The sequence below is a fragment of the Benincasa hispida genome, chromosome 12, assembly GCF_027475165.1.
Source record: "Benincasa hispida cultivar pf3 chromosome 12, pf3_genome.v1.1, whole genome shotgun sequence".
Classification (NCBI taxonomy): Eukaryota; Viridiplantae; Streptophyta; class Magnoliopsida; order Cucurbitales; family Cucurbitaceae; genus Benincasa; species Benincasa hispida.
In genome coordinates this window covers 63,607,658-63,629,817 of record NC_143489.1, presented here as the reverse complement: position 1 = coordinate 63,629,817, position 22,160 = coordinate 63,607,658, and the positions used below count along the sequence as shown (strand labels likewise).

Here is a 22,160-nt window from a genome sequence, read left to right as displayed (position 1 = left end):
TTGACTCAAACTTACTGTGAGTATTTTTCCCCCTTAAAACAAACTAAGAAAATTGTTAGAGGAGCTTGTACAAATGTTCGGGTTGGAGCTGAATCTGAAGGTAATTAAATTGAGACTTTGTATAATAGCAACATCTTGAACTGGTTAGAAGAGCTTTAACAAGGAGAACTCAATAACTTGCATTTGTGCAACTTGTGCTCCGAGGAAACTAACGAACCACTTCACCCTACCTTGAAATGTCATGAATCCTAAAATTTTGAAAAGCGGTTCTTTCGCTCGAGTAAGAGATTTCACACAACACACCTTATCACAAAGACAATAGTAAATCGACAAAAAAAGTGTGGCAATAGTAACACACAAGAGTTGGTAACCCAGTCTGGTGATACAACGCGTACGACTGGGGAAGGTTGCCTAGGAAACATGATCCTCTAATATAATTTGATTAAGTATTTACAACTATGTACTTATCTATATATAAAGACAACTATTGTGACAACCGTAGAGCGTAATCCGCATGAACACCTAAACTCCCCCTGGATGAGAGACTCCTTCTCTGATGAACTTAGGTGTATATGTTTGGTATAGAACTTAGGCGCCCCAAAGTATGTATATGAGACTCCTTCTCACTTGATATTTTTTCTTTGTCTCTATGTGAACACACTTCACTTGAGAAATGTAGGCTCCTGCTAAGTATTTGTGAACTCTCTTCTCACAAGAACGAACCTTAGGCTCCATATAAGGTGAGAAAGCCTTCTCACTTGATTCAACTTTAGGCTCCCCATAAAACAATGCAAATCTTCTTGAAAAGAGTGCAAACTCAACACAAACAACACACAATCTTTGCCACACACTCAATGTGAATCTTCTTCATCTTAAAAACACAACCACTTTGTTAAGCACTCGTTGTAAGTACTAAATGTTGAAAATAAGAGTGTTAGTCCTAAGGGAATTTTTGTAATTTAGAATTGTCCTAGGGTTTCCTACTAGTCTATTTATTTGTGTTCTCTCTTCTGTATCCAGATTATCAAATAATAAAAAAGTACTCTATATCGTGATTTTTTTCTTCCTATTATAGGGTATTCCACGTAAACAAGTGTGTGCTATTCTTCTTCCTTTCATCTTTTACTCTGATCATGTTATCAGAGCGTGAAGATAAAACCCTAGACACCATTGAGGAAAACCAAACAGAAGAGTCACAATCGTCATCAACCGGCAATAATGGCGCCACAACCATCGATAAAGCAGTTGCTTTAAGACCGCCGTGGAACGATATTTTCAAATGATTTTACCCCATTTACTTAAGCCAGCCGACTCGAGTGAAGCCCAACCAGTCGGATCCTTGATCAGATTAACTAGTCGTCAGCAGACCACGCCAGAGCTTCACGGCAGCAGTTAGCAGAGCGTGCCGGAGCTTCACGCTGCCACCCACTAGACAGGAGCAACTGACTTCGCACCGCAACCGAGTCAATCAACACGCTCCAGTTGATCCCAACTGGAGTGATCTAACAATTCACCATCAGCACAGCCCCTTCTGTCAATGCGTTTGACCAACTGTAGCCACGACCCAGCAGCCGTGCACCTGACGCGTCGTGTCCCCTCCAGCCGGCTATTCCAACTGGTTTTGGGTCCGAGGCATTTTTCCCAGCAGCTTCAGTCAGCAACCTGTTTCGATAGTCAGTGGATTTGAAGCTGGGGAGTCGTCGTCACACTATCTCGGACAACAAACTGTCCAATCTTCCACCACCGACCATATGCACTCTGTTTCAAGGGCTCAGGGCATTACATGCCCCACAAACCTATCCTCAATAGAGGTCCAACAATAATTCACCCACTTTCAACAACAGATAGTTGCACTCGATGTAGCTCTTGGGACAACCACGAACATCCAGTCTGTTTCAGTTCACTAAGATCTCTCTTCCAACATACCTATATATTTAGGAAATCTGGTAACTTCTCTCCCTGCTTTACCCATAGCAAATTTATTCTCTGGATCAATGGAAAATTCTGCAGGTTTTATTATTAGGGAGAAATTGGACGGTCGGAACTATTTCTAGTGGTCTCAATGGATCAAGATGGCGCTCGAGAGATGTCATAAATTCGGGTATTTAATAGGTGAGATACCGAAATTGAGGCCTGGTGATCTTCAAGAACATATCTGGAAGGGAGATGACGCGTTACTCCAATCTGTGTTGGTGAATATCACGGAACCCTAGATAGGTAAACCCCTGTTGTTTGTTGCGATTGCTCGGGATATATGGGATGAAGTTCAGAAGTTGTATTCTAGGAGGGAAAAGGCAACTAGGCTCTACACCTTACGTAAAAAGTCCAAGAATGTAACCAGGGAACGATAGATGTGACATCATATATCATCAAGTTGTCTCTACTCTGGCAGAAGATGGACTTGTGTCACGAGATTGTCTGGGACTGTCCTTGTGGTGGAGTACTGTACTCAAAATTTGAGGAAACAGGATGGGTTTATGATTTTCTTTCAGGCCTAAATTCTAAATTTGATGCGGTTCGTAGTCGGATATTGGGACATCATCCAATACCTTCCCTTATGGAAGTCTGTTATGAGGTTCGTCTTGAGGAAGACAGATCCAGTGCCATGAATAAATTGGTGATCTCACTAATAGATTCTATAGCGCTTAACGTTAAGTCATCAGGATCTGATAGTGATGAACAAAACAGTATGGTAGACCATCAAATGGGAATCGGTGTTGGAAGTTTTTATGGTAGACCACCAAATGGGTTCGTGTTGGAAGTTGCATGGTAGACTACCAAATGGGCGACGACATCAATCCCATGATAGGTCAAGTTCTGAACGAGCTCTTTTGGGTGAGTCAACGAATGGTGGTTCGAAGCCTCAAACCTAGGTGAATAATCAGAACGATTCTGGTGTTGTTGGTGTCAGTGCCATTATTTAGTCAGGTACGATTCAATCTTTTGGTCTTATTAGTGTTAATGGTAACAAGTCGGGGATTCTTGATACGAGTTCTACGAATCACTTAACCAGCTCATCTGACCAATTCTTCTAGTATTTTCCAAGTGCTGGTAATGAAAGTACCAGGATTGTCGATGGATTCTTTGCTCCTGTTGCAGAGAAGGGCCACCTCTCCCGATTTGAGGGTTTAACTTTACAGGATGTGTTACATCTTTCGAAAATTTCTTATATCTTATTTTCTATAAGTAAGATTACGAGAGATTTTGGTTGTCATCTCACCTAATATTGTTTTGTTTCAGGACCTAAGCTTGGGGACGACTATTGGCACTAACCGACATTATAGGGGGCTTTATTTCCCTAATTCAATCAACACAATTTAAGACACCAAGAGAATAGTAGGGAAGCCCTTGTGGTGGTTCACATCCAAAGGAAGTAAGGATTGCAACTGGAAATCGTGATTCACGAGGTACTTCAAAGGTTAGTGTTGAAACTCTGTTTTTAGTTTATGAGCGTGCTGAGTTTGCAGTCAAAATTTAATAAATGAGAATGTTTAATGATCCTATTTTTCTTCCGTTCCTTGCTTCCTTAATCCAACATTGGGTCTTATTGATATCTATGCCCCAACTTGAGGGAGAGTGTTGAAAATAAGAGTTTTAGCCCTAAGGGCATTTTTGTAATTTAGCCTTGACATATGGTTTTGTACTAGTCTATTTATTTGTGTTATCTCTCTTGTATTCAGATTATCAAATAATAAAAAAGTTCTATGTATCGTGGTTTTTTCTCCCTATTCTAGGGTTTCTACGTTGTTGTTGTTGTTGTTGTTGTTATTATTATTATTATTATTACTACTACTTGAGTGAAACATAGAGGTAAGCAAACATTTGTTAATATTTATTTTGAAATGGTTAAAACCACTCTGGTCATCTAAGATATGCTTTCAAATGATTTAAATTCAATTTTGATGGCATGAAAATTAGGTCAAAAAGTGTAAAACAAACATTTAATCATATTTAGTTTCAAAATAACTCCCAAACATGCTCTTAAGCAATTGAGTTTATATGTTTAAGAGCCCCAACTCGTAATGTATCGAAATTTGTTAATCTGAGTTTTTTCACATTGCAGGGTAGATGAAATATTTGATTGGTTAGTAAGGAGACCTGTGTCATATTATCCTCTTAGGATAATATGAGGGATTTATCGCCATTGGTGCCTTGGCCCCTACAAGAATAGAAGACAGGTTATATTAATAGTCAATAAAGTGAAGAAGCGTGGGCGCAGTTATTTAATATTAACATAATCAGGTCCGATACATGTGGGCATGGGATCACGTGCCCCTCTCAATTAATTTAAACTCTTTTAAGTATATATTATGTTGTTCATCTTTTATATCATGAAATTGGCCTTGGCACAACGGTGGTTGGGTTTATATCTATTTCTCTTTTTGGTGCCTCTTACTTGTTTTTCTTATTTTTCAAATATTTCAAATAATTTTTCACACAATAATAATTCAATGATTGGAATTATTTTTGGTTAACTAGTTTCCAAAATCGAAATTTTGATGATTCAAGTTGTATTTGAAAACTTTGTGGTTTATTATATATTGTTTGATAATTGAAATTCATTGCTTTTATTAATTTTGTAAAATGAGTTATCTAATTTATTACTTCATTTGTTACATTATTATTAAAATTTCACATTTGATATTGTTATTAAGGCTTTTGATTTGGAAAAAAGATTTATTTTGTAATATAATATTGTTGAATGAAATTGTATTAAGTTTTTAAAATTATGCTTTATGAGCTTGAATGTGTTGAGGATTAAAGTGTTTTGATGATTTTATTTTTGTCATATTTCCAAATGAAATCTTAAATGTTGCTATGGGCACTATGATTATTACAATTCATTCTAAAAGAGGCCTAGTCAAGGGGTTATGGCAAACAAATTCGTCTCCGTGACAAAAACAACCTATGCTACATGGTTGCTCTCTCTCTTTACAACCACACCTATGCGATTGACAATCTGTAAACACACATTTGCATAGGTACTGATCTGGGGGCGGCAGCGGGGGCAGGGGGCGGGGCTCGGGTTGGGGCAGGGGGCGGGGCTCGGGCTGGGGCGGGGGTGGAGGCTGAGGTTGGGGTGGGGGTGTTCGCGATGAGGTACATTGCGATAGGGAAGATGTTCGTCATTCCTTTGTCCTTCGCGAATTTCCTCCATTATGCATTTTTTAATCTGCACCACACCACCACAAAAGTTCAAAGTTGGTTTCTTGTATCAAAATAATCTATATAAAAATTACTTTTTTTTCCTTATCAATATTTGATTTGATATTTTAAAATATAGTATGTAACAAAAACCATAAAATTTAGCGGTGGAAGGCGTGTTTATGGACTTCATTTTCAAAAACGAGAAACAAAAAATTAAGAACCTGTCTGATAACCATTTTTTTTTTATTATTGGGTTTTTAAAATTCCTTCTCACATCTTACAATGATTTGCATCTTTCTCAAGTTTTTATAAAGGTTTTTTTTTTTAGTTTTCTAAATTTTGCTCTTAAATCATTGGTAAAATAGAAATAATAAATGAATAAATTTGAAGATGGAAGTAGTGTAGCTTAATTTTCAAAAATCTAAAAATAAAAAAGGAAATGGTTACTGAATTTGGTTTTTAGTTTTTAGAATTTGGCTAAAAATTCACCATTGTATTTAGTAAGGAGGAAATAAGTATAATTTTTTAAAAACTAAGAATAAAAACAAAATGGTCATTAAACAAGATCTTAATTTTCAAAATTCAACTTGGCTTTTTGAAAACATTAATAAAAAGTAAAAGCTAAAACAAAAAAGAAAATAATAATAATAATAATAAATAAATAAAATTAGTACATAAACGGATATTATTAACACGACCTAAGAAGTCTCTAATTAAGTGGAGTTTGGGTTTATCATCAGTGGGAATACCTGTGTGGAGAAAACAATTTCCTTTCTTGCATATTTGAAGAACGCCCCCATCTTTGTTACAACAACACAAACTGTTGTAAAAGAAGAAAACAAATTTCAGAAACTTTTACATAAAACTACAAGGGAGAAAGTGAGTTATTTAGGAATGAATTACCATACTCAGTGGGCAACAACATTAAGTCAGAGAGAATTTTTATGAATTCAAAAAAAGCTCCGAGATCAATTGGGTTGATATCAACATTGTGAGGATGTGCCAATAACGATGCAGAGTATTGCAAATATCCGGAATCTGAAATCAATTTTAACAATTAAAAAGATGAACCGGTGACAGAATTGTACAGAATAGTCCAAAATTACAGACCACAGAAAAATGTTTCATATACGATGAAGGCTTGAGATCAATAATAACATTCAATAATCAATTTAAATTGTGGAAATCGTCAAAATAAACAGAACAGAAAAGAAATCACCGCAAAATACTTAGAGAATGTGTTCATGTTATTTTTCAAGAATGAATTGCAACAAAAACACTGAAATCAATTGAGCTGATATTAATGTTGTGAGGATTTGCTAATAACAATGTACAGTATTGGAAACACCGAAACCTAAAATCAGGGTTAGGAATATTAACAATTGTATTGATATGAACACTCGTCCTCGATTCTAAATTATACCTAATTCTAAATTCAACTAGAGTCGAGATTCATCGGAAAAAGAAATCACAGCACTCACCTATAAAATTTAGAGCAGAGAAAAAATCAACCTCAGTTCAAGTAATCACAATCCCAGGAACAACGACATTCAGTTCAACTAGATTCAAGATTCTCCAGAAAAGAGATCAACGCACACAAGACACAGCAATGATTCTGGAGAATATCTTCAAATCGAGTATTCAATCAAATTTCAGAACAGAGAAGTATCATCCTCAGTTCAAGAAATCGCCGCAAGAACAACATTCAGTTCAATTGGAGTCAAGATTCTTCAGAAACGAAATCACCGAACAGAAGACACAACGACGATTCAGAAAATTAGAAAAAGAAATTCATGAAATGACCGAATATCGTCACATAAAAGACTCAATCAAAATTTCAGAGCAGAGAAATCATCCTCAATCAAGAAATCACAAGAAAGACAAGAATCAATTCAATTAGAAAAAGGTAGAGAGTGATATACTTACGAGGATCCTGAAATTTGATGGGCGCGAGAGGATGGCGTTCGTTGAGATAGATGGTAACGTTTATATCATCTGTGTAAGCTTTGGAAACAGTAGTGATAAAAGGATGAAGGAAAATGCTGGCAGGATATGTATTGTAGTCGTCGGCGTCGGCGTCGGGACGATACTGAAAGGAATTGAAGAACTCAGGCGCCATTCGAAGCGCTGCAACGAAGTGAATGCGTGAAGGAAACACGATAATGGACAATCCTTGGTTTGTGCATTTGATATCAGCTGTTTCGCAGAAGGTAGCTATTGGGGATAGCGCCAGCCTTAGGTCATACACTGTACCAACGTCAATGGTGAACATGGCGACGGCCGACGGTTGATGGTGAGATACGAAATAAGAGTGATGAAATTGGCGGGCAAAGAATGATTGGCCTTTCAATTCCTATGTGTATTTATATTTTTCTTTAATTGTGAAGAAATTGACTTTGACTTAATTTAATTGACAATATATATATGATTTATTATTATGGAACTTCATTGAATTTTCAGATTTATATACGATTTTAGGCACAATGGGATATCATTTTGGGAATTTACAATAGGTAACAAATTTAAAATGTATAATTAGGGACATGTCTTTTTTAATCTATGAAAAATCATCGATATAACATAATGTGTAGATTTAACTTTTCGTTTATTTTGTATTTCAATTTTATCTTTTTCATCCATCTATTATTTTTTTTCTTTGATCGGTATACTTTTTGTATTTTTTGTTTGCAATAATATGAGTTATTATTCACTTTAATTTTTATATTTGCTACATTTTTTTTTTAATCTTTTTTTAGTTTTTTTCGTTTTTAAATGATGTTGTTTCTTTCATTTTTAAGTACAAATGTACAATAAACACGGGAGATTAAACCTAAAGCTCAGTAACACTCAGTTTATTATACTGTTTGGAATAACCAGAAAAAATTATTTTTTTAAAAATTTATTTTTATGATTTTTTTTAAAATACTTAAATAACTAGTCATTTTCGACTGTGTATCTATATTAAGTGTCTATCAATAGTGTATCAAATGTGTATCAACACTGTATCAAGTGTATCAAGCGTATATCAATAGTGTACAAATGTATATCAATAGTGTATCAGGTGTGTATCAATAGTGTTCCAAGTATATCAAGGGTATTAGGTGTATCATGTAGTTTAAGCTTTTTTTTTTTTTTTTTTTTTTTTTTGCTATTTTTGCAAAAGTAATAAGTCTGGACTATTGATCTAATTTTTTAAATTTATGATTTTAAATTTCATAAAATATTGCACATAATAGTGATAATAACTAAGAGATTTATGCAAGCTCATACTTTTATGTGGCATAAATGATTGGATATCTGTAATAAGGGAGATATGAAAACTGCAACACGTCTTCTATTGAAGTGTCTATAACGAGGAAGATTTTGTTTATGATCCTTTCAATTGATGTTAATATTCTTTGTGATGGTAGGTTTTATTGGAGCTATCATGACTATTGGACTTGGATCTTTAAGCGAGTTTATTCAACGTTGGACAAGGTTATGATTGTTGTTTGGCAAATATGAGAGCCAAAGAATACATTGGGTGTTTCAAATGCAGTCAGCAGATGATGGGACTTTTATTGATTCAATTGGAAGACATATTCTTGAGCGCCAACAAGACAAGTTGAGGTCCTCTCTTCTATTTAGCCTCTAGTTGGGTGGGTGGCAGTTTCTTGTCGTATCTTTTTGCAAGCTAAATATTGATATTGCTTGAGTCCTTTTTCTAAGTTAAGTGATTTAGAATTGGTGCTTCAAGGCCATATGGGGTTCGTCTTGTTGGGTTCAAATTCATTCCTCGATGTAATGAGGTAAAACTTTTTGAAATGATGGCCATCTTTTGAATATTTTGGTTGAATCTGTTTGTCTCTTTCTTTATTGATGAGGCTAAGGGTTAGATTGGGAGTTGTGAGTTTAGGATTGTCTCATTTTTGCATGTTCATCAGCGATTGTGAGTTGAGGATTGTCTCATTTTTGCATGTTCACCAAGGCAATGTTAGTTAGTTCTTCTTCAATTATAAAACTTCTTCTTCTCTGTCTATAGTTTTGTTTCTAGTTCAAAAATGTTAACTAGAATGACAATGATAGACAATGGAAAGTCAAATTATAAACCAAGTTATAGTAGTTTTTTGTAGTTTTGTTGCTAGTTCCAAAATAATAATTAGAATGATAATCATAGACAATGGAGGGCCAAGTGATAGATCAAGTGATAAAACACTATCATTATCTATCATATATAGACACTGATAATTATCTATCACTATCTATCTGTGATAAACAGATATTGTTATCACTATCTGTTACATACTTATGATAAACAGATATAAAACACTAGACGTTGTTATTGAATATTTTTGTTGCTTTTACATACTTGTGATAGACATTGTTATCACTATCTGTTACAGATAGACACTGATAGTAGTCTATCAATGATATACACTCTATCAATAGGTAATCATTTTGTCGTTGCTAGTTGTTGGTAGTTTTTTTCCTTTTAGATAGTTTATTATACATACACTACTTTAGCAGAAGATAGACCTGTGTTATGAGAATGTCTGGAACTGTCCTTGTGGTGGAGTACTGTACTCAAAACTTGAAGAAATAGATCGGATTTATGATTTTCTTTCAGGCCTCAATTCGAAATTCGATGTTGTTCGTAGTCGGATATTGGGACATCGTCCAATACCTTCCATCATGGAAGTCTGTTCGGAGGTTCGTCTTGAGGAAGACAGATCTAGTGCCATGAACGAGCACTTTTGAGTGAGTCAACGAATGGTGGTTTGTAGCCTCAAACCTGGGTGAATAATCAGAACTATTCTGGTGTGTTGGTGTCAGTGCCATTGCTCAGTCAGGTACAATTCAATCTTCTGGTCTTATTAGTGTGAATGGTAACAAGTAGAGGATTCTTGATTCGAGAGCTACGGATCACTTAACCAACTCGTCTGACCAAATCCTCTCGTATTTTCAAAGTGCTGGTAATGAAAGAATCAAGATTGTTGATGGGTCCTTTGCTCCTGTTGCAGGGAAGGGCCACCTCTCCCCATTTGAGGGTTTAACTGTACAAGATGTGTTACATCTTTCGAAAATTTCTTGTGCACTACTACAGAAGTTGGATTACTCGACATTTTTCCAGTGTCAAGTAAAGAGTATACATGACATTTATAAAAGTGTCAACTATTCAAGTGTCAAGTATAGTGTGATAACTTGACTCTAAAAAAACGTCAAGTAATATGTTTCTTGATACAATTTTCGTGTCAAGTAAGATAATACACTTGACGTTGGTGGTATGTCAAGTTTATTCCAGTGTCAAGTATAGTGTGATACTCTTTGATGTTTTTTATGTGATGAAGGAAAAGGGCTGGCACGACTGAGCAAACAACAGAATGAAAAACTCAATAACAGTGGCGCGAATGGAGGCGAGGGGAGAATGAAGGCTGACGATGGCTAGGGCTCTCGGGCACACGGAAGAAGAAAAAAAATTAGGGGGAAGGGAAAGGTCGTGAGAGAGATGGTGAAGGAGGAGAGAAAGAGTTTTTAATTTGAGAGAGGGAAATGTTATTTTATTCAATAATTTTGGTAGGAGGGAAACAAAATTTGAGAGGGAAATGAAAATTAAAGTCTCTACACGATCGTTGAGTAAAAAATAAGGTTTCTACACGATCGCTTAGTTTTGCTTCACGATCGTTGAGTAACATTATACGATCACATACCAAATGCTACACAATCGCTAAGCTCGGCTTCACGATCGCTAAGCTCTGTTACACGATCGCTGAGTAATAAAATGCTATACGATCGTCTACCCATTGCTATACGATCGCCTACCAAATGCTATACAATCGCTTAGCTCTGTTACACGATCACTGAGTAACAAAATTCTATACGATCGTCTACCTAATGCTATATGATCGCCTACTAAATGCTACATGGTGACGAAAAATTAGATGTCAATTACTCGACAACTAAAATCCGGTGAAACGCGATATGCAATGCATGCTCTTAAAGTATGCATTGAGTGTCATGAATCGATGGTCATGCATTGGAATGACTATGCATTAACGAATGTATGCGATGACCATGCATTCCCATCACAAGTTTTCTTATGCTCACGCCAAGTATAATGCGAACGCAAATTTCTCTGGTGATCCGAGGTCAAACTCAGGGACTTATAGCTAGATGGATGTGGTATTGCGCATGTGGCGGTTGAATAAAAGAATGGATGGGAGGTTTCTATACTAACACTACTTCTACTCCTAAGTAACAGACAATGCAATGAGAATATGAATGAGAGGTAGAGACACGACAACTCTTGACATGAAACAAATGGATGGAAAAATAGATAAAATGTGGAGATGTCATCATTATAACTCTTAAGAATGACCGTGAGGGCAACCTTAGTCAACGCAAGCTATGCGATCATGCTACACACAATAAAAGCCTAAATCTAGGACGTATGTGGTGCATATTCATAAATGTCGAGATAACCATATACAACCACCATATCCTACTTCCTGAATGCAACCATTGTCCTCTCCATAGGGTGCATACGCTGTGTAATAACAAACGAAGCTTATTTCTAAGTCCCCATTCTTGCTTATGCAAACCTAATCTAGCCCTCTCGATCATCAATTCTAACCTAGCTCTCTCGAGTCTTAGGTTCTTTCTTTAGACTCTCTCCCAAGTAGCTCTAAAGGTCTGATGGGCACATACATAAGACAAGGTAACCACACAAACTTGGTTGATGCAAGATTATTCCTATCTCTAGTGAACAATAACTTACATTGCTTAACGTGACCAACTACTTACCCTCCCGGGCAGTTAGTTGTTGCTGACTTTACTCATAGACAAGCATTGCATTAGCCTATAGACAGGCGTTGCTACAGCTTCATACCAAGCAAATAAGGTTTTCTCAAACACCCACGCAATGCACACCTCTCGATGGTTTGCTACATGCTTCATATCCCTAATCCACATGACTAAGTATGCGATACTTAAACAATCTCACTAAATGATGAAATGAAAGTTAAGGATGCTAAGTAAAGAAGATAGAGATGAAATCGCAGGAAACACAGAAATACATTGAAAACATAATATATTAATTCCTTAATCACAAAATGTAATACAATACAATACAATAAAAGAAATGATCGGCTGGAAGCAAGTCATTGCTTCTAGCAGATGTGCGTCAAGGCTGCAGGTGGTACCATGGATGGGCGATGGAGCTGACTCTCCCGAGATCTAGCTTCAGTCGAAGGCTCCAGTTGTCACTCGAAATGGAAGAAAGGGATGAAGAACTCTCAATCTTTCTCCTCACACATTAGTCTGGATCGCAGGGATAAACCCTGGATGAGTTGAAACTTTGCTCATTGGCTTCTTTATATAGAGATTAAATCGCCGACAGCATTAATGGACTGCTCTAATTCTAACATTCATGGTGCGTTTAGTCCTTTCTAAATCTCTGTTCCTAACAGCATGGTAGGTGAAATGTCAACATCATCTTTTGATTTTCCCAAGGTAGATGCATTGATGCATTCATTCCACCAACCTTGCGTTGATCCCATTATCATTCGTTATCATTTAGCTTCCATCATGTAGTGATCGCATTCACTTAATACCGCAACTTCTACACGATTACCGCAATCGCTTAACGAGCGCAACTCCCATGTGATAGACGCATGCGGCTGATTACTGCAACACCCATGCATTAATCGAATGCGTTCGTCTTTGCGATGGAGAGTTTCTTCGCATGTGGTTGTCTATGTGGTAGTCCAGTTTTCGCGTTTCTGTCCACTTCCTGCATTAGATACAAAAATAGACAATTGAACGCACAATAACGCATAATAATGGGTTAGCTGAGATTCTTAATGCTGAACACTGCAAGCTCAATTTCTTATGAATTCCTAACATAATCGCCGCATATTCTTCTTAACAGTCTTCATAATTCTAAGTAAAAGGCTTAAGATGACATGAATTTCTGCATGTCATCACTACACGATCGCTGAGCTCGGCTACACGATCGCGTAGCTCGGCTACATGATCGCTGAGTAACAAAATGTTATACGATCGCCTACCCAATGCTATACGATTGCCTACCAAATGTTACACGATCGCAGAGCTCGGCTACACGATCGCTTAGCTCTGCTACATGATTGCTGAGTAACAAAATGCTATACGATCACCTACCCAATGATCGCCTACCAAATGTTATAAGATCGCCTACCAAATTGGAGGCCTATCAAATATCCAAAATATTCTATCAATCTCCACTTTTTTAACCCTCTTACTTGACACGAAAAAGATGTCAAGTAAGAGCTTCTTATACTTGACACGAGAAACGTGTCAAGTACGAGCTTCTCAGCAGACGTGGGGAGCTGAGTAGAGGAGAGGAAGAGGGCTGGCACAGCTGAGCAGACAATGGAATGAAAAACTCAATAATAGTCGTGCGAATGGAGGCAAGAGGAGAATGAAGGTTGACAATGGCTAGGGCTCTTGGGTGCACGGAAGAAGAAAAAAATTGGAGGGAAGGGGAAGGTCGTGAGTGAGATGGTGAAGGAGGAGAGAAAGAGTTTTTAATTTGAGAGAGGGAATTGAAAATGGGAGAGGGAAATGTTATTTTAATTGATAATTTTGGTAAGGGGGAAACCAAATTTGAGAGGGAAATGAAAACTAAAGTCTCTACACATCGCTGAGTAAAAAATAAAGTCTCTACACGATCACTTAGCTCTGTAACACGATCACTGAGTACCACTATACGATCGCCTACCAAATGCTACATGATCGCTGAGCTCGGCTACACGATTGCTTAGCTCTGCTACATGATCGGTGAGTAATGAACCTGATTAACAAGCTGCTGAGGTTGAAGGAGAGGGTCAGTGAAGGAGCGAGCTCGAGCACTCGAACTTCGCGACAAGGCCTTCCGATTATTCTTCCGGAGGTCGGTTGTCGGTGCGAAGTAGAACGATAAAATGACACAGGACAATCGAGTTGACGTTTCTGGAAAATCGTCGCCACTGCCTCCAAAGCCTACTCTGAAGTCAACAAGTCTCCAGTCTTCTCTCTCTGCAAAGAGCGCATTCGAGACCATCGGTTGCTGGAAATGGACAAAGAGGGGGGGTCGAGGAAGGTGTTGGCCGGATGCTTGGCCAGGTTGTGGGTTTCGCGTGGAAGGATGAAAGAAGTCATGTTGGAAGGGTTTCGCGTGGATTGTGGGTGAGTGGAAGTCTGAGAATGAAAGGAAAAAGAAAATAGGGGGAGAGTGAAGCGGGATATGAAAAAAAAGGGGGAAAGGAGAAGGAAATTGTTTTGTTTTTTAAAGCAGATCTTTAATGTCAGTTTTAAAACCGACATTAAAGATCCGCTTTAAAGAAAAAAAACCGACATTATACATTCGGTTTTACTTTTTCCAACCAACAGTAAAGTTCAAAATTCTTGTAGTGTGGTTCTTAATTAAGAACACTTGGGTCTGTTTCATGTTTATGTACTATGCTGCAATTGTACCTCCTTAATGTTGCAAGAAAACTCTATGTCAATCAAAGACATATAGACGAATTTGTTTGCAACAATCCTAACCCTTGGTGACTTTTAGAAGTTAAGTAAAGGTAAGTCAACAAGTATGTACTAGAAGGATGCTGAGTTTCATGTTCTAAGTTCCACTTTCAGCTTTACTACTTTCTTTTAGTTTAATGTCTGCTTCCTCCAAAAGTATATAGATTAAGTAGTTTGTCTTATTTTCGTCTAAATGTGGTAAATATTTTTATATGCATCCAACCAATTGTAAAATAATTCCTAAAAAACACTTCTAAAGAAATAATTCCCTAAAAAATTATAAATAATTTCCAAAAACCAAATTATAAAACAAAAGTTTCAATACTAATAATTGTTCTTTTTTTTAAAAAAATAAATGGATGTTTTATTTTAGGATGGTTTACTAAAATGTAGGAAATAAATAGTTTTGAAGCTAATACCAGTTTTAAAATTAAAACTGAAATCCGGGTTTATGGGATTAGATTTCCACATATATAGCGATTATCCTAACAAAGAAGAACCAAAGCTTAGTTGGCCTTGGATGTGTCCAATGGAGAAGGTGGATATGAGCAAAAGCAGAATGATTATGAAATGGGGAAGGGATCTTCCATCCTTTATTGGTGAAACAATCTTCTCTAAACTTGTTATCTCCAATCTTCCTTCCTGTAGGCTTGTTTGTAAAACTTGGAATGAAATAGTTTTAGGTTACGCTTCCTCTTCTAAATTTCATTTCCTTATAAATGCTTTTCTTTTGTTCACCTCTAATCGAGTCCCCAATTGCGAGTTTACTAGTACACCCAATTCCAAGATATATTGTATCAATCTTGATAGTAAAAAATATTTGGATGCAGATTTTGATTTGGAATTGGAATTTACTAAATCGGGCTCATTGCAATTTGATGGGGACTGGTCTTGTATTAGACCGATCAATCAATGCAATGGATTGGTGTTTATTTCTAAATATACTTCTTATTGTTCGTGTGATGGCATATTCAATCCCATGACTAATGAATTCATCCAGGTTCCTGAGTTCCATGATGATATTCATGTCTTCGGGTTTGGTTTCAGCCCTACTACAAGACAATACAAACTATTCAGAGTTGCTAACACAATTGCTTACTCAAAAAGCTCTAGGACTATTATCCCTAACGCCCAAGAATCTGCGTCCACAATGGACGTTTTGACTTTTGGTAGAAGTGGAACCAACCCTAACCCTAACCAATGGAGGCATCTTCACACCCTATCTTTTGAAGATAAAAATGCTTTCAATGGTGCTTACTTGAATGGAGTCATCTATTGGTTGGTAAGAGAAAGAAAAGATGAAAAGAAAATGTATGTTATATATGCTCTTGATGTTGAAACTGAACAAATTGAATTGCGTGCTGTCTTGCAAGAAGTTACTGACATTGATGTGCAGGTGGGGCGTGGTAGGTTACATCAATTTAATGGTACCATTTATGCAACTTTCTATAGTAACTGGGCATTAGTTAGTAAGACAATTGAAATTTGGATGATGCGAGAGAATGAATCATGGATTAGAGAATTTGTTATTGATGATATACCAAATTATTGGGCACGCCTTGAGCTCATCAAAACCTTTGAAGATGGAGAGATATTATGTATGATCAATATGGACTTTTTCTGTTTCTATAATCCTTTCACTAAGAGAAAGAAGATCGTACCGAAGAATGGAAGGAAATCTAGACATATTTGTCAAATAGATTCTTTGAATTTCGGTTCTCTCCGTGAAATTTTAGAAGGACGGAGTAGTTGAGAAAACTTATAATGTTTTTTAGCTTTGAGAATATATGTATTTTGTTGTCTATATTTTAGAAATGTAGTTATTATTATTATAATTATCTAACTAAGAGCATTAATAGAAAGTTTGATATACAATTATTAAAGTCCAAATCTCCAAAATATATTAGTTGCTATTTTAATTTATTTTAGGAAAATTTGACCCAAAAAAAAGTAATAATAATAACTAAAGAAATAAAAATAATAAAACAAACTTATAGAGAACACCTTATTGTAATTTATAGAACTTTCTGTCCATGAATTTTTTCTAATTTTTTTTTTTTTACCTTTTTTGAAAAAGCTCTTTCCAAAACATTTTACTTATGATCAACGAGTGAAAAGGAAATTAAAGCATTCGAAGCTTTCTCTTTAATTTAAATTCCCATTTTCTAAATTTCATCTTCAAACAAGGAAAGAGATCAATTCATTTGCAATTAATCAAGCAAATATTTGAATATATCCATATAATATAGTTTTAACTATATCTTCAAACAAAAAAAAAAAAAAAGATTTTAAGTTATTTTTATTTTTATTTTTTTTACAATTGAATGTAATTACAACTATCACCATAGTTTAGGATGATTTTTTTAATTATAACTTAAAAAAAAAAAAAAAAAAAAAAAAAGATTTTAAGTTATTTTTATTTTTTTTACAATTGAACATTTGAGTGTAATTACAACTATCACCCTAGTTTAGGATAATTTTTACAAGCAGTAGAACGTTAAATATCATATTTGTTCCACCAAATTTATAAAATTTTAGATTTTATGATTTCAATAGAATAGACTCATTTAACATGTCATTAACAATCTCAAGGATTTTCAAACACACACATTTGCATTCTCTAGGTGATAGAGATAGAGAATGTTAATGTTCATTTAATCTTTTAGAATAAGTAAAAACTGGAATTATGGCATCTATGCTTCCTTCTGACGGGACAAAAACCCTTAACACTATGGAGGTTTAGTATTTCTCTACGCATCCTTCTTCTAAAGGATCTTCTTCCAAATCTGGAAGCTTTACAACACCAAGCTCATCACATCTACTTCCGACGATAATAAGGCTATGGAGACCATCAGCACAACGGAACATTCGGAATCAATAGTCTAAGTTGTCTTCACCCAAACAACAATGGACTTCTTCTTCTACTGGGCGATCTCATGCTACTTCCATTGTCAATGCCTATCTATCTAAAAAGTACTTCCATAAACTCCAACTCCTTTACTTGCTCTGGTTTAACATGATTGCTAATGGCATCGGGAAGAAACAAGTATTCCCCACGATATTTTTAGATAGTGGATATAAAGAATGGTGGGATAAAATTTGTTGACTTCACCTGACGATATAGTCTAGGCATTGGGAGAAATTACATATCCTGACGGTGGAGAGGAGTTGGTGGGAGTTTTGAAAATATATATATTGTTTGTTAAGGCTATCCCGACGATAGTTTATACTACCGTTGGGCCAACCAACTACATGATGGTGGGATAGGGTGATTTAAAATCCTAATTTCCAATTCTTTATTTTCTCATCGCTAGCTGCCTAACTCTCTTTCTTCCGCAGACTACACGAAAACCTTAACGCCTCTAGCCACCGAGAAGCCACGCCCCTAGCCCGGTGCTTCACGTCGCCAAGCTTAGACTGCTGCTGTCGGAGCTTCACGCCCAACACATTTAAGGTACATATTAAGTTTTAAGAAATTTAAAACATTCACTCTGGAAGTTAACTGCAATCATTTGGCCACTATCCTCTCTCTTTCATTTCTCTCTGTTTCTAATGATTGTCCTTTTTCATGGTTGTTTCCCGATATTTAATGACTTTGTTGTGGCAAAGAATGGTTTCCTGTTTATATTTAATTATGGGGTTTTCTTTTAGTTTTGTTTTCCACGTAATTATCTTAATTTATTAGTATAGAGAACACTTTTCCGCATCCGTGACGTCAAAGAACGCTCTGACCATAATGAGAAACTCCCTCGGTGGCATGTTATGCCTATTTCCTGAAGAAAGGGGTTTTTAATACTCTGCTTAATGGGGTTGAAGAATAAGAAGGTATATTGATTCTACTAGTTTTCTTGTGTGCAATTTCTTATGAAACATTTATGAAATCTTATTTGAAATCGAGGGAGAGGTAATTTGGGGTTATGGAGCTGTTGTAATTTTGGGCTTTTTCCTCCTTTTTCTCTTGAAGCCACTTGGAATATGTTTGATATTGAGTGATTTGGAAGGAATTCTTGGGTTTTGTTGACAGGTTTGCTCCTTTTTGGAAGAATTTTTTATTTTGTTAATCTCTCATATGAGTCTCTGATGGATTTTTTAAGTCATTCTCTACATGCCTTCCTAAGTTAAATTTGCAAAGGGATTCTTCTATTTTGGTTCTAATTGAAGGAAGGGTGAAGTCTACTGTGGAAGCGGGATCATTCCCAATTCTCAATTTTCACATAATACAAAATTACAGAGAAATAAGAACTCTTCAGCTTACTCTTGAAGCCAAAAACTCTTCACAAATTTCCTCTCCTCGAGTCACAATCAAACATGCATCAAAAGCCCATCAACGAAAACACAATAACAAATGTTTCCTTGTATTCTCTATATGGAAAGAGAATCCTCAGAAGTTGTGGGCTCTGATTTCTTTTGGAAAGAGGGAAGAAAGATTTAGAGAGGAGAAGATGGTTATTGGGAGATTTTTGTCAATCAATCACACAACACACACGGTCTCTGTGAAATATTTTCTGAAGAAGATGAAAAATCTCTCTCATAAAACTGCACCCCACTTACTACGTTAAATTGAGAGACAATTAAGGGGAGGAAGTTATTTGCCTCCTTTTAATTTCAAAACTAGACTAAAATTAAAATTAATTTTAATTTAAATAATAATTATTATATATATATTATAACTAGTTTATTATATGTATATATAACTATATATTATATTAAATATATCACATAACGTATAGTTTTTGTATTGTATCAAATACCATATAACCTATAGTTTTAATTTTTCTCAATGATACATGGTAATTAATATAAATCACATTTATACTAAATTTAATTATATAAATCTCATCCATATAATTCATATCTGAATCATATTCAAATATTTAATTCCTCTCAAATAAACTTTATATTATAATGTATCACATACATTATATTAATTATTTCATATATAACTAATTTAAATTAATTATATCACATATAACTACTTCCTTCGATTAAATAGAGAAATTCAAATTAATCCAAAATTAATTTTCAATAATCTCTATTGAGCTATGAACCTCATCAATTTGTAAACTCATGAACCAGTAGATTGAAGCTCCAATGGTACTTGAATAATTGATTAAACTCCTTTAATTAAATTATTCAACATCTATTAACTGTCAGTCTGTTCACTAAAGACTGGCAGCTGCTCTCTGCAAATATATTTTGTCCATTGAATATAAGCAGTCAACAGGATGACCCTTCACAAATTGTTCGTAAGTACAACTCAGCTAAAATTATCATTTTGCACCTTTAGTTACATCTAACTTCTTACACTTAAGTACTACTAATCCCTGTGATGAATAATAAGTCATAGTTCAACTATGATCAAATCTCTCTTGAGCCAAGAGAGGTTGTGATACCATATTGTTCAAGCCTCGAAATCAGCCCATACGAGAACAATTTATCTACTTACCTTGGCATTAGATAAGAAGTGAATTCCGTAATGTGTAGTTGTATTCACATCTCTCCAATCAGAGAAATCACAAAAATAGTAGGCTTATTGAGTCGGCCATCCGTCCACTCTCACCCATTTAAATCAAATGATCGCCTTTATAAGGAGGAATTCACAACTCACTCAGAATTCAGGTCATGTCACCTATGGTCATCCTGGTGAAATGTAAGTCTATTATTAACGGCTATTCATTTTGTGGTCCAATCTTAAATAAACCCCATTGCATAGAACGCTTCCACTCGCATATCTCTACACAAATGATGAGGATCAGATCTTTTGCAGCACTTTACAATAATTGTAACATCTACAAAGCAAGTCGTATTCATAATGTCACCAGGATAAGGTACCAGACTTTATCCATTTATACAAACAATTTAGGTTATCACTTAAACATTATCCACCCATATGTCTCTATGTACATGTCTAAGCTACAAAAGATAACCTCAAATGTTAGTTTATTGGTTTTGTGTATTAATGTTACTAAATGTCAAATAAAATACCTAATAATTTAGTAAATAAATAAAATTGTTTGTATATTATAATTACAAACTACAAAACTCATGAGATTTAGAGCATCAACCTCAACACTAATTCCCACGTCTCAGGAAATTTCCACGAAAGTGTGAGATTGCCTAGCATTTTGTTTTTCAATTTTTAATTAGATCAAAACAGCAAAAAAAAAAAAAAAAAAAAAAAAAAACAAAACAAAACAAAAATAATAATGATAAACAATATAAGAAGCATGCTTTAAAAGAAGAAACAAAGCGATAAAGCAACAACCTTTGTTGAATCCCGAACTCTTCATCTTCTCACGAACATTTCTTCAACGATCAAGGGAACTGCCGCAAGTGTATCTGAGGATAGCGGATAGTTGGTTCACTTTAGGAATCTTAAGGTAGAAGAGTGGTCTCTATTCACCTTGGAGGAGGAAAAATAATAGAGAATGGTTGAGAGTAAAAAAAAAAAGAAAAGTAAATCTATATTTGGAGGCTAAGGTTTTCCACAATGAAATTTCATCCTCTAAATTGGCCATAAAGGGATATTTATATGAAGAAGCATTTACCCTTCTCCAAGTCTTTCCCAATTTACCCTTAAGTCCAATTAATTAAGTAACATTTATTGAATTAATTAACATACAAATTAAATAATCATATATATTTAATCAAATTTAATATATATAATCAATTAATTATCAATAAACATCACATATTTATTTATCTTCACTATCTCTCAAAATTAAGTAATTAATTCTTCATGAATAAAATTCATAAGAATATATTTGAATCTTAAATATTTTTCTCTTAATTATAGATCACATCTATAATTAATCATATCATATTAATCTCACTAATATATTATACAATATTCAATTGACTTGAACAATTCAAATCATTCTTCTTATCTATCCTTTAGTGAGGTAATCTAGAGATGTTATAGTTCTATCATGTACCACCGAGAATTTGAGTCACAACCTTTAGTTTTTGCTAATTTTTGTTGTGTTGTGTTCTATCATGTTGTTATTTAAGCCAATTATGATTAATTAGATGGTGTAAAATAGCCTCCTGAAGATGGGTAATTTTAGGTATATCGACTTCTACTTTATTTTATTTGTTTCTGATTTCACCCAAACAAAAATTTGAAGCCAATGCGTATGCTATGAAATATCCGATTTCTTTTAATTTAATTTCACGAGCCAGTGTAATGATGCATCAAAGGCTTCGAAAGAAGGGAAATTAATTGGCTTAATATTGGCTCCTTATTCTTTCATTGTTGATTACTTCTTGATCTACAGACTAGTTTGGGGAGTTTGATTGCAAAAAACTCAAACTTGTGGTTCAATGGAATAATAATATTGGGTTGCACGAGACTACAAGATGATTTTAAGAAATATTACTCTGTATCAAAATTATTGCTCCATAGACATGAAAGGGTATTGGTCGAAACTACAAAAATACTATAAAAATTATGCAAGTTCTAAGGAGGCACGAACACACCCATCCAATTGACT

General features: G+C 35.2%; 1 protein-coding gene across 1 annotated transcript; it reads left to right on the top strand.

Annotated features, from left to right (window-relative positions):
- Nucleotides 1-15,118: 15,118 nt before the first annotated feature.
- Nucleotides 15,119-16,420, top strand: LOC150032129 (F-box protein At3g07870-like). The gene has a single exon (XM_090308406.1). The coding sequence runs from the start codon at nt 15,119-15,121 to the stop codon at nt 16,418-16,420; it is 1,302 nt and encodes a 433-aa protein (XP_090164532.1).
- Nucleotides 16,421-22,160: the final 5,740 nt, after the last annotated feature.

Bases quoted from the DNA above. Each gene is read 5' to 3' on its own strand.
- LOC150032129 (XM_090308406.1), top strand. From the start codon at position 15,119: ATGGGATTAGATTTCCACATATATAGCGATTATCCTAACAAAGAAGAA.